The 13,878-nt window shown below is 39.9% G+C and overlaps 1 protein-coding gene across 4 annotated transcripts in view; it reads right to left on the bottom strand.

Annotated features, from left to right (window-relative positions):
* Positions 1 to 13,878, bottom strand: part of STK31 (serine/threonine kinase 31) — a 129,782-nt gene that overhangs the window by 78,981 nt on the left and 36,923 nt on the right. For all 4 annotated transcript variants that reach the window (XM_016945556.4, XM_527691.9, XM_054687438.2 and 1 more), the window contains exon 9: positions 401 to 516. In XM_016945556.4, the coding sequence (XP_016801045.3) occupies positions 401 to 516 (116 nt within the window). The remainder of the gene's footprint in view (positions 1 to 400; positions 517 to 13,878) is intronic.

The following is a 13,878-nucleotide window of genomic DNA, read 5'->3' as shown; positions in this document are numbered from 1 at the left end:
CCAGCTAGGAATTGATTTTCTTCTTCAATGTTATAATGAAATAATGTTGAATGAAAACACGTTATTCAAGGACATGCTGTACTCCTGAAAATAACCCCAAGCAAAATAACTGGATATAGTAGTTTCCCATCAAACTATCACTTAAAAGCTATGTTGCTGTTTTTTCAATTTCAGTCTCAGTTATAACCTTAGAACACTCTAGCTCCAAGCAGTGACAGTAGAAACCTGACAAAAACAGTATAAAATTCATCTCAGAAATAACTATCTTTCTCTCTTTGAAGTCATAAAAATACAAAGGTTAAATTTTAAAGCAAAAATGGCAAGCACACAATTTAAACAAAGCACCAATTGATTAACAATTAGTTTAAAATATCCTTCTGAAAAATATGCTTTTACCTACCTCATTTCTTTCAGTATTTCCATCTTAGCTGCCAGATTTTTCATTCTGGTATCTATACAGGTCTTCAGAGTGTTTTCTAAGTGGTTAGTCAAATCCACAGCAGCTGCCTTCTCTTGCTGAAACAAAGAATAAACACATTCTAGTGAGACCCAAATAGGAAACTGTATTTCTGCTATAATTTAAATAATTTTTGGCTGGGCACAGTGGCTCATGCCTGTAATTCCAACACTTTGGGAGGCCAATGAGGACAGATGGTTTGAGCTCAGAAGTTTGAGACCAGCCTGGACAATGTGGCAAAACCCCGTCTCTACGAAAAAATACATGGGTGTGGTGGTGCATGCCTGTAGCTTAGCTACTTAGGAGGCTAAGGTGAGAGGATGGCTTGAGTTAGGGAGGCAGAGGTTGCAGCGAGGCGAGATTGTGCCACAGCACTCCAGCCTGGGCAACAAAGCCAGACTCTGTCTCAAAAAAAAAAAAAAAAATCCAAATTTGGATAAAATATAATAGAATCTAGCTGCTGATTTTTATTTCAAATTAATATTTATTTTTAACTGCTTCAATTAAATAAAGAATGAAGGCTTCAATGATTCTAAACAAACTATACATTATCACTCCTGGCACAGCTTTTTGGAATTTATTCATTCATCATCTTTTTTTGGTGCTATGTCTTTTTTTAAATTGTGGTAAAATATACATAACATAAAATTTATCATTTTAACCATTTTAAAACGTATAGTTCTGTTGCATTAGGTACATTCATATTGTTGTGCAATCATCAGCACCATCCATCTCCAGAACTTTTTCATCTTTCCTAATTAAAACTCTATCTCTCAAACACTACTCCCTATCTCCCCTCCCCCTCCCCCAAGCCCCCAGAAACCACCATTCAACTTTGGGTCCCTACAGATTTGACTGCTCTAGGAACTTCGAATAAAAATACTACATGCAAATATGCCTGTATTAATGTCAAGCAACAACTCCCTTTGGCACAGGGAGTATTTTCTAAGCAATAAAGAGAGACATTTCATAAAGATAAATGGGTCAATTCATCGAAAAGATCCAACAATTCTAAATGTATATTTGCATAATAACAGAACTTTTTTTTTAAAAAATCACAAAATCTAATAGAACAAAAGGGAATAAAACAGACAAAACTACAATAATATTTAGATTTCAGTACTTCTCTCTCAGTAGTTGATTGAATAAGTAGAGAAAGAATCTGTCAGGGTCTAAAAGACTTGAAGTCCACTATCAACCAATTCAGCCTAATATTTATAAAACACTTCACCCAACAGCTATAGGATACACATAACTTTTAAAAATGCATGAAACATTTCCAGGCAGACCATATGCTGGGTAATGAAACAAATGTCAATAAATTTAAAAGGACTGAAACCATTCAGAGTATGCTCTCTGATATCAATAAAATTAAATTAGAAATCAGTAACAAAATATATTGCAGGAACCACTGAGTATTTATCCAAAAGAAAGGAATTAACATGCACTCCTAAGTTTACTGCAGCACTATCACAACATCAAAGACATGGAATCAACCTAAGTGTCCATCAGTGGATCAAGAAAATGCAGTATATACAATGGGATACTATTCAGCCATAAAAAAAGAATGAAATCCTGTCATTTGCAGCAACATGGATGGAACTGGATGTCATTCTATTAAGTGAAATAAGCCAGGCACAGAAAGAAAATATTTTACATTCTTGTTAATATGTAGGAGCTAAAAAAAGTTGATCTCATGGAGGTAGAGAGTGGAATGATAGATACCAGAGGCTAGGAAGGATGTGGTAGGGATAGAAGAATAAAGAAAGTTTGGTTAATAAGTACAAACACGCAGTTAGATAGAAGGGACAAGTTCTAATGTTTGATAGCAGATGACTACAGTTAATGATGTATTGTATATTTCAAAATAGCTAGAAGAGAGGTCTTGAAATGTTCCCAACACACAGAAATGATAAATCCTTGAGGTGATCGATATCCTAAATACCTACACTTGATCATTACACATTCTAGGCATATGACAAAATATCACACATACACCAGTAAACATATACAAATACTATGTACCAAGAAAAAAATAAAATGTATATTGGGGAAATCTTCAAATTTGTGGAAATTAAGCAACATGCTTCTAAGTAGCTCATGGTTCAAACTAGGATTCACGAGGAAATGTTATAAATATGCTTCACTAAATAATAAACAAAACATATCAAAATTTGTGGTTTGTAAATAAAGCAATGCTTAGAAAGAAATCTTTATCTCTAAAAGTATATTACAAAAGAACAAAAGATTTAAAACAATAATATGGGGACTTCAGGTTTTGGTTTCACATGTAAGGAGCCTGGAAGTCACTATGCCATCCTAACACATATTAAAAAGCTGAACAAAGTGGAAATCGACAACTTTTCTCAGATCTGTAAGAAAAGGTGAGATAGGTAGGGTCACTGGGAAAACTGCTACTCCTAAAATTAAACAGACAGACAGGGATACAGAGAATCACAACATACTGGAACAGAAATTTCTACAGGAAGCAGTGCCTAGATAGGAAAACCTGGACTGCTGACAAACTGCTGGAAACTAGGTGTGGGCAAGACTGAGAGTTGAAAGCTCCAGGGGCATCCAGTCATGGGGGCCCCCATGCTTTTGTGAATTTTACCTCCAGGAGCTAGATCAGGTTCTCACAGTAAATACAGTATCATACATATCATCGCAGTAAAATCCCCTCATGTTTCCAGCAGTGGGAGGGGAAAACAAACCATTTTGAAATATCCCAGAGCACTCTGTACTTCTTAATAAGATCTACCCTGAAAAGAAACCAGTTAAGCAGAGCCTAACCTGCTGAGGTTTCATCAAAGCCTAACTGACCTGGGGGATGGAAATATCCAACTCCAGCCAGCTCTATCCTTCCACATGGGAGGAGGTAAATACCCAATTCCATCCTACTCTAGCCATCCTATTCCACCTAAAGGGGGAGGAAAAAATTGAGAAATGCTTGTGAATTCACAGGCCAGAGGCATAGACTCACAAAAAGACTGAGACCTAATCACAGGACTATACAACACATCACTCCCGTGTACATCTTACAATTACATTATTAAAGACATATTTAAACCAATTGCTTTTTTACCTGATGTATCATATACAGTTATCAAGAAAAAATTACAGCTAGGCACAGTGGCTAATGCCTGTAACTCCAGCACTTTGGGAGGCTGAAGTGGGTCAACTGCTTGAGCCCAGGAGTTCAAGACCAGCCTGGGCAACATGACAAAATGGTCTCTACCCCAAAAAAAAAAAAAAAAAAAAGCAAAAATTAGCCAGGCATGGTGGTGCACACCTGTAGTCCCAGTTACTCAGGAGGCTGAGGTGGGAGGATCACTTGAGTCCAGGAGGTGGAGGTTGCAGTGAGCCAAGATCACGCCACTGCATTCCAGACTAGACAACAGGGCAAGACCCTGTCTCAAAAAAAAAAAAAAAAAAAAAAAAAACAAGAAAAGAAAAGAAAAGAAAAAATTACAAGGCATACTCTAGGGCAAAAACTACAGTTTGAAGAAAGAAAACATTCAGAACCAGATGTAGACAGGATGTTGGAATTATCAGACAATGAATTTAAAACAATTATGATTAATATGCTACACATCATAATGGAGAAAGTAGATAGCATGTAGTAACAACAGACGGGCAATGTAGGCAAAGAGATGGAAATCCTAAGAATGAACCAAAAAGAAATGTTAGATATCAAAACACTGTAACGGAAATCAAAAATGACTTCAACATCCCTCTATCAGAAGTGGACAGATCTAGCATGGAAAAATCAGTAAAGATACATTTGAACTCAACACCAATAAATTGGATATAATTAACATCTATAGTGTACAGTTGATAATTAACATCTACAGACTACAGCTGACTCTTGAACAAAGCAAGTGTTAGGGGTGCCAACCCCCTACAGTCTTGAAATTTTATGTATAACTTTAGATTCCACAGAAACCTAATTACTAATAGCCTACTGTTGACCAGAAGCTTTATTGATAAGACAAGCCATCAGTTAGCAAGTATTCTGTATGTTATATGTATTATATACTGTATTCTCACAGTAAAGTAAGCCAGAAAAAAGAAAATGTTATTAGGAAAAGCATAAAGAGAAGATATATTTACTATTCATTAAATGGAAGTGGATCATCATTAACGTCTTCATCCTCCCTCATCTTCACATTGAGCAGGCTGAGGACAGGGAGGAAGAGAAGAGGTTAGTATTCCTATCTCACCGATGGCAGAGAGGTAAGAAGTGGAAGGGGAGGCTGGAGAGGCAGGCATAACTGATGTAACTTTTATTTAAAATATCCACATATAAGTGGACCCATGTAGTTCAAACTCATGTTCAAGGGTGAACTATGCTTCACCCAATAACAGCAGAATATACATTCCTGTCAAGATCACATGGAAGATTCACCAAAATACGCCACCACATTCTGGGCCATAAAACACACCTTAACAGAGTTAAAAGAATAGAAACCGTACAATGTCTGCTCTCAGGCCACAGTAGAATAAGCTAAAAATCAATAACAGAAAGATAATTGAAAAAAATCTCAAAACATGTAAGGATTAACCAACATTACTAATAACGCATGAGTCAAAGAAGAAATCTCATGACAAATTTAAAAATACTTTCAAGATAAAAATACAACTTACCAAAATTTGTAGAATGCAGCACAGGCAGTGCATTGACAAAAATTTACAGCATTGAAATGCGTATATATTAGAAGTGAAAATAAACTAATATTAATAATCTAAGTTTGCTCCTTAGGAAATTAAATCTCCTTTAGCAAATTAAATCTTAATATGCAAAAATAGGGAAGTATAAATCAATCGATTTGAAAACAGGAAATCAGGAGAGAAAAACCAACAAAACCAAAAGTTGATACTTTGAAAAGATGAATAAAATTGGTAACACTATAACCAGGCTAATAAAGAAAAAAAAGACAGAGGACACAAATTGCCAGTATCAGAAATGAAAGAGAGGGCATCAGTACAGATCCAATGGAAATTAAAACTTAAAAATATTATGAACAACTCAAGTCCCACAAATTTGATAACCTAGATTAAATGAACTAATTCTTTGAAAGACATAATCTGCCAAAGCTCACACAAAAATAATCTGAACAGGCCGGGCGTGGTGGCTCACACCTGTAATCCCAGCACTTTGGGAGGCCAAGGCGGGTGGATCACGAGGTCAGGAGATTGAGACCATCCTGGCTAACATAGTGAAACCCCGTCTCTACTAAAAATACAAAAATTAGCCGGGCATGGTGGCGGGCGCCCGTAGTCCCAGCTGCTTGGGAGGCTGAGGCAGGAGAATGGCGTGAACCCAGGAGGTGGGGCTTGCAGTGAGCAGACATCGTGCCACTGCACTCCAACCTGGGCAACAGAGTGAGACTCTGTCTCCAAAAAAATAAAAATAAAAATAAAAAATAATCTGAACAGACTTACTTCTATTTTTAAAATTGAATCAACCATTAATAACCTTCCAAAACAGAAAATGTCAGGCCTATATAAGTTCACTGGTAAATTCTACCAAACATTTAAGGAAAAAACTATACCAATTCTCAGTCATTGAATAGAAGCAGAGGAAATACTTCCAAACTCATTCCATGAGGCCAGCATCACCCTAATACTGAAATCAGAAAACAACATTACACAAAAAGAAAGCCACAAACCAATATATGTCATGAACATATATGTAAAAACCCTCCAAAAAATTAGAAAACTGAATCCAACAATGTATGAAAAGAAACATAGTTGATGCCTGAACAACACAGGTTTGAACTGCACAGATCCACTTACAAACAGATTTTTCTCAAAAAGTTACACAAGGTGTGCCTGCCTGGTACACCTTGCATAACTTTTTGAGAAAAAAAAGTAAAAATTTTAATTTATTTTAAAATAATTTTAACTTATTTTTAAATAAGTTAGTAAGTTAAATAATTTTAACTTATTTTAAAATTAAATAATATTAAGTTAAAATTATTTAACTTATTTATCCCTCCACCTCTTCCATCTCTGTCACCTGTGAGACAAGACCAACCCATGCTCTTCCTCCTCAGCCTACTCAACATGAAGACAATGAGGATTAAGACTTAATAAAACGTAAATACATTTCTTCTTCCTTATGATTTTCTTAATAATATTTTCCCTTCTCTAGATTACTTAATTGTAAAGATACAGTATACAATAAATATAACACACAAAAACGTGTTTGTTAGATTAAATTATTTCAGACAGGGGCTTCAAGATGACTCACTAGAGGCCACTGTTATTTGCCTCCTTCTGAAAAAAGAGCCAAAATAGCAAGTAGATAATCACACTTCAAATAGATCATCTAAGAGAGAAATGGGACTTCAACAGAGAAGTGACAGGAAACACATAAAGGAAGGAAGGAGAAAGAAGAGAAGCAGCCTTCTTGGCTGGGAGCCTGGACAGGCTCCTCAATGCATAGAAGGGGTAAATGAGAGACCCCAGTGGCCCATATTCTCACTGCAAACTCCTGCAATTCTAGCCACGAAAGGGACCTTTGATCCTCATGTGCTCTGAGACACAGAGAGCTGCCCAGAGACTACACAAGTATATTGCTCCACACAGGGAGCTCATGTTGGGTCCCATACACCCACCCACCAATCCTAAGCAACTACAGCATGCTACCATTTTGTGTGCCCAGCCCAAAGTAGACTGCATCGTGGTCTAGGGCCCAACATCCCCTACAACTCCACAACCCTGGAGCAAAGCTGACATCTCCTGCCCACAGCCACCACTGCAGCTGGCTGCAAGTACCCGCGAAGAGGTAGGAGCCACTGGCAGCAACCCTGTTCCCTACGGCAGAGGAACAGCCATACATCTTGATTGCCCTGAGGAAATGCTATCCTGCTTGCAGCCACCACCACTACTGGCTGCTGCTGCCACAGAATCAAAACACAAGCCACTGGCAGCCACTCTACACACAAGAAGGGCAACCATGCATTTTCACGGACCCAGAGGAAAGGCTACCCCATCCCACAACCACCATTGTTACTAGCTGCTGCCACACCTGAGGCCAAACTGCAAGCCACTGGCAGGAACCCCAACCCCACCAGCAGAAGGGTAGCCATGCATCTTCACATGACCCAAGGGAGGGCTACCCAACCCAGAACCTGAGACAATGCTAGCTGCTGCTGCCACCAGTGTCAAAGTGTGAGCCATTTACAGTGACACCGCTGCCCTAAGCAGCAAAGCTGCTGCACATTTTCACACACCCAAAGGACAAACTTTCCCACCTGCAGCTGCTGCCCTTGCAAACTGCCACCACTGGAGCAAATGTAAGAGCAAAGTACATGTTCACCAGCCACCTCCACACATCTGCCGCCAGTGAAAGCAACCTCACCCTCCCCAGTGACAGGGCTGCAAAGCAACCACTGCCACCCCCACTCAAGCATTCCACTGGAAACCTGGGCATCATCCTGCACCTGCCTACCACAATCAGAGTCTGCACTCACCACCTGGACCTGAGGACAGGTCCACTCTACCCAGCTCCATAACCCCTCTCACCAGTGTCTGAGCACACCACCCAAGGCCCTGGGTATCACCCAGCCCAGTCCACCATTGGTACCTGAACACTCCTCCCAAGTGTTCAGGCCTAAGGTCAGGCCTACCCAACCTGCCACTACCAACACAGCTGGCATCCACTTGCACATGCTACCTGTGGGCCTGACTGACCCACTCAGCACATCACAGCCAGCACTAACACCAGTGTAGACCACTTGGAAAGCACAGGGTTGTCAAGCCATTGCTACTATCACCCACATCGTGCCCACTGCCTAAGAGCCCAAGAACACACTCACCTGTCTGGCCCACCACTGCTGCTACTAGCACCCAAGCAAGACTCCTGGAAACCCAAGCATTGGCCAACCTGGGCTTTCTAACAGTAGTGCCAGCATGTGCTGTCCTGGAAACCAAGGACAAGCATACTTGGCCTGGCATTGCCACCATTGGGATCTGAGGACTGGCAAACATGGCATTCCTTTACCCAGCAAAACTTCTCCGCAGCCCCCACTAACAACCACACCCTAAGCCATTGAGGAAATCACAAACACCACTGACTATTCACATCCAAAGGAATCATACAAAGACTATGCTACTGCATGAACCCAGAATTAAAGCCAAAGGGCCCTACCCAACCAACACCATGGGTACATCTTCAGGAAAAGATCCTCCCCTACAAAATTATTTCCAAAAAATTGGAAGAAGCAACTGTTAACACCCAATGCACAAATATCAATGTAACAAAAGAAACATGAGAACACAAGAAAATATAACTCCAAAGGAAGTTAGTAATTCTCCACCAAAAGATCATAATCAAAAAGAAATTTTGAAATTCCAGATGAAAAATTCAAAATACTGATTTTAAATAAGTTCAGTGAGATAAAAGATAATTCTGAAAAATAATATAAAGAAATCAGAAAAACAATTCAGGTTATAAATGAGAAATTTACCAAATAGGTATCATTAAAAAAAAAAAAGAAATCCTAGAACTAAAGGATTCACCGAATGAAATACAAAATACATTCTAAAGCTTCAACAATATACTAGATCTAGGCAAGGCATGATGGCTCACGCCTATAATCCCAGCACTTTGGGAGGCTGAGGCAGGAGGATCACTTGAGCTCAGGGGTTGAGAAGAGCCTGGTCAACATAACAAGACCTCATCTCTAATAAAAATTTAAAATATTAGCTCAGCATGGTGGCATGCACCTGTAGTCCCAGCTACTCAGGAAGCTGAGGCAGGAGGACTGATTGAGCACAGAAGTTGGAGGCTGCAGTGAGCTGTGATTGTGCCACTGCACTCCATCCTGGGCAACAAAACAAAACCCTGCCTCAAAACAAAACAAACAACAACAAAAAATACTAGATCAAACAGAAGAAAGAATTTCAGAACTTAAGACTTTTGAACTAACCCAGTCAATCAAAAATTTAAAAAAAGAACAAAAAAGAATGAAAAAAGCCTACAAGACATATGAGACACCACACTGCAAACAAATATTTGAATTTTCAATGTCACAGAAAAAGAGAAAAAAAGGGATCAAAAACTTCTTATATTTAATAAAATAATAGCTGAAAACTTCCCAAGTCTAGCAAGAGATTTAGAGATTCAAATAAAAGAAGTTCAGAGATGCCCAAACAGATAAAATTCGTAAAGGTCTTCTCCACAGCATATTACAGTCAAACCGTCAAAAGTCAAACACAAAGATATTTCTAAAAACAGAAGAAAAAAGGCGTGTCATCAATTATAAGGAAACCCCCATCAGATTAACTGTAAATTTCTCAGTAAAATCCTTACAGGAGAGAATGAAACAATATATTCAAAGCGCTGAAAAGAAACTGCTAGTCAAGAATACTATATCCAGCAAAGTTGTCTTTCATGAATGAAGAAGTAGTAGTCTTTCCCAGGCAAGCAAAAGCTGAGGGAATTCATCAGCACTAGACCATCCCTACAAGAGATGCTTAAGGGAGGGCAATACACAATCTGTGATCATAAAAACACATGAAAGTTAAAAACCCAGCTGGACACGGTGGCTCACGCCTGTAATCCCAGCACTTTGGGAGGCCGAAGTGGGCAGATCACCTGAGGTCAGGAGTTCAAGACCAGCCTGGCCAACATGGTGAAACCCCGTTTCTACTAAAAAGTACAAAAATTAACTGGGCATGGTGGCAGGCGCTTATAATCCCAGCTACTCAGGGGGCTGAAGTAGGAGAACTGCTTGAACTTGGGAGGTGGAGGTTGCAGAGAGCCAAGACCGTCCCATTGCACTCCAGCCTGGGCGACAGAGCAAGACTCTGTCTCAAAAAAAAAAAAAAAGTATAAAACCCACAGAGTAAAGCAAACACACAAGTAAAAACAAGAAACGAATCAAATGTTCCCACTACAGAAACACACCAAACCACAATGATAAACAATGAGTGAGAGAGAAAATAATCAAGATGACCAACTAGATAGTGTGTGCCTTTTCCACAGGGAAGAATCAGAAATAGTTAAGTAGACACATTTTGAACAAAGAATGAATATTTGGATTCACCAGAGAAGAGAGAGAAAGCCCCAGAAGTAAGAAAGGAGAGGGTTTGAGGAAGCATGCCTAGCCAGAAACCAGCTGAGAGCTGGGAAAGGCTACTGTACACAGGGAAACAGTAAGAGAAAAATCCCCAGAGCTCTGAAACAAGCATTTACAACATTGGCTATAGGAGAAACCCTCGATCCACTAGGGCCTCACACCTCACATATGGAGCTGCCTAAAGATCACACAAAGACATTGTTCCAGAAAAGGAATCCACACAGAATCCCACAGGCACCCAAGTCTGGAGCAGCCTCAGCAGGGAGCCACTTTAAGAGTTTAGATACCAGGGACCTATAGACATGGCTGCAGCCACTGTACTGCTCCAAAAAAGGAGAGGAAGAACAAGCATGCCCAGGCACCCCCAGGAGGATACTTGTCACCCTGCTACAAGCTGCTGTTGAGACTGAGACATAAGTAGATCATACTCCCTACATCTTCTTGCTCATGCTGCTTGGCTGGGTGGTGACTCATTCTCTCTAGCCCCATGCCCAAGGCACCATTTTCTGAGTTCAGTGCTGGGCTGAGTCCTGCCCTTGGCCTGAGTTTGGGCTGACATGGCCCCAGTCACTGCCCAGCAAAGGACCAACAGGGAAACCAGGCTATCCCACACATATCTATAGAATACCCACAGCCCTGCAATGGGCTGCTGTGAAACTGAGACACAATCAGACTACACTTCCCACAGCTTTCTGCCCATGCTGTTCACCAGGGTGGTGCCCCAGTATCCCAGGGCACAGGCCAAAAGTGTCACTTTGAGAGTTTAATTCTGAGCTGTGGCCCAACTTTGGCCTGACTTTAGGCTGACATGACTGCAGCTGCTGCCCAGCCAAGAAGGGGCAGAAAAGCCAGGCTCTCCTATGCACACCTGGGACAACACCCAAAGCTCTGCTATAGGCTGCTGTGAGACTTAGACTTGAGTAGAACACACTCCCCACTGCTTCATATCCACGCTGCTCACCTGAGAGGGGCCCCACCCTCTCTAGTTACAATACTACAGATGGCACCCTTATGAGAGTTTAGAGACATTGTTTGATGCCTGGCAGCAGTAGCCACAGCAGACATTCTAGTCTCTGGTCAGAGACTGGGGCACCTGCTCTGGAACAAAGGAGTCTCTTTGTTACCTGTGTCCCTGAAATTATTGGTAGAGCTTGATACTAGGTGAAATATCTGATTAATGATAGTTTGATCAGCCAATCTTGATGAGGGTGATTCAGGTTACATGAGAGTATACATACGTCAAAATTTATCAAGTTCTACACAGTATTTGTGCATTTTTACTATATGTAAATGATATCTCAATATAGCATTAGAAAATAATATTTCCTAACCCTATCAATTAGACATTCTATAACCTAGAAGCAAAGACTAAAGCAATAGCTATATATATCCCTAGCACCCAAAGTCTGGTATCTAAATACCTCTTGCCACTAAAAAGAACTATAGCTTGGAGAAATAACTTTTCCAGGATTAGGGTAGGAAATGCAGATGAGTATGGAACATCTTGTGACACCAGAAAACAAGGAAGCTATCAGACTACTGGAATCACATCAAAAGGACAGAGCAACAACTTAAAGAGACTTCCAAAGAGTATAAGATGGGCATCAAAAAGAATAATGGCTGCAGTGAATTAAAACACTCAAATATGTTTAAAATTCATTAGTTCATAATAATACTTAAGGAGAACAAATAACCCTTGCTGGTCAACACTGGACAATCCTGCGGAATAAACTTATTTTTCTGAAAACATGTATATATAAAGGGAATGAATAAAGTATTTATCTTGCCTTTACTGAACAAACTAGGCTTCAGCATGACTAAATAGTTGAAATTTTCCAGCTAAGAAATACAGCACCTGGCCAAAAAAAATGATGAGTTAATGTCCTTTGCAGGGACATGGATGAAGCTGGAAACCATCATTCTCAGCAAACTATCGCAAGGACAAAAAACCAAACACCGCATGTTCTCACTCATAGGTGGGAATTGAACAATGAGAACACATGGACACAGGAAGGGGAACATCACACATCAGGGACTGTTGTGGGGTGGGGGGAGTGGGGAAGGATAGCATTAGGAGATATACCTAATGCTAAATGACGAGTTAATGGGTGCAGCACACCAACATGGCACATGTATACATATGTAACAAACCTGCACGTTGTGCACATGTACCCTAAAACTTAAAGTATAATAATAAAAACAAAGAAATACAGCACCTGATGAAAACATGCTTGCAGACAACAACCATCGATGGCTGCAAAAATCATTAGGTCACAGATTAATGAAAAACTTAATAATGGTGATTTATCCATTATGAATATCAGCTGTTATGATGTCAAAAGGACACAGCAGCTAATTTAAAAAGACTTCAAAGGGGATAATGTGTGCATCAAAAAGAAAAAAAATGGCTTCAGTGGATTAAAACATGTCAAATGTGTTTAAAGTTCATTAATTTAGCAAGGCATGGTGGCTCGCCTGTAGTCCCAGCAACTCTGGAGCCAAAAGAGGAAGGATTGCTTGAGCCCAGAAGTTTGAGACCAGCCTAAGCAACACAGCAAACCCCGACTGTACAGAAAATACAATTCCATGCTCGTGGACAGGAAGAATCAATACCATGAAAATGGCCACACTGCCCAAAGTAATTGATAGATTCAATTCTATTCCCATCAAACTACCATTGACTTTCTTCACAGAACTAGAAAAAACTACTTTAAATTTCATATGGAACCAAAAAGAGCCCGTATAGCCAAGACAATCCTAAGCAAAATGAACAAACCTGGAGACATCACACTATCTGACTTCAAACTATACTACAAGGCTACAGTAACCAAAACAGCATGCTACTGGTACCAAAACAGATATAAAGATCAATGGAACAGAACAAAGGCTCAGAAATAACATCACACATCTACAACCATCTGATCTTTGACAAACCTGACAAAAACAAGCAATGGGGAAAGGATTCCCTATTTAATAAACGGTGTTGGGAAAACTGGCTAGCCATATGAAGAAAACTGAAACTGGACCCCTTCCTTACACCTTATACAAAAATTAACTCAAGATGGATTAAAGACTTAAATGTAAAACCCCAAACAGTAAAAACCCTAGAAGAACACCTAGGCAATACCATTCAGGACATAGGCATGGGCAAGGACTTCGTAACTAAAACACCAAAAGCAATGGGAACAAGAGCCAAAATAGACAAATGGGATCTAATTAAACTAAAAAGCCTCTGCACAGCAAAAGAAACTACCATCAGAGTGTACAGGCAACCTACAGAATGGGAGAAAATTTTTGCAATCTGTCCATCTGACAAAGGGCTAATATCCA

This window comes from Pan troglodytes, chromosome 6, assembly GCF_028858775.2.
Source record: "Pan troglodytes isolate AG18354 chromosome 6, NHGRI_mPanTro3-v2.0_pri, whole genome shotgun sequence".
Taxonomy (NCBI): Eukaryota; Metazoa; Chordata; class Mammalia; order Primates; family Hominidae; genus Pan; species Pan troglodytes.
The sequence above is the reverse complement of the archived record's forward strand: the minus strand, read 5'-3'. Positions and strand labels throughout refer to the sequence as shown.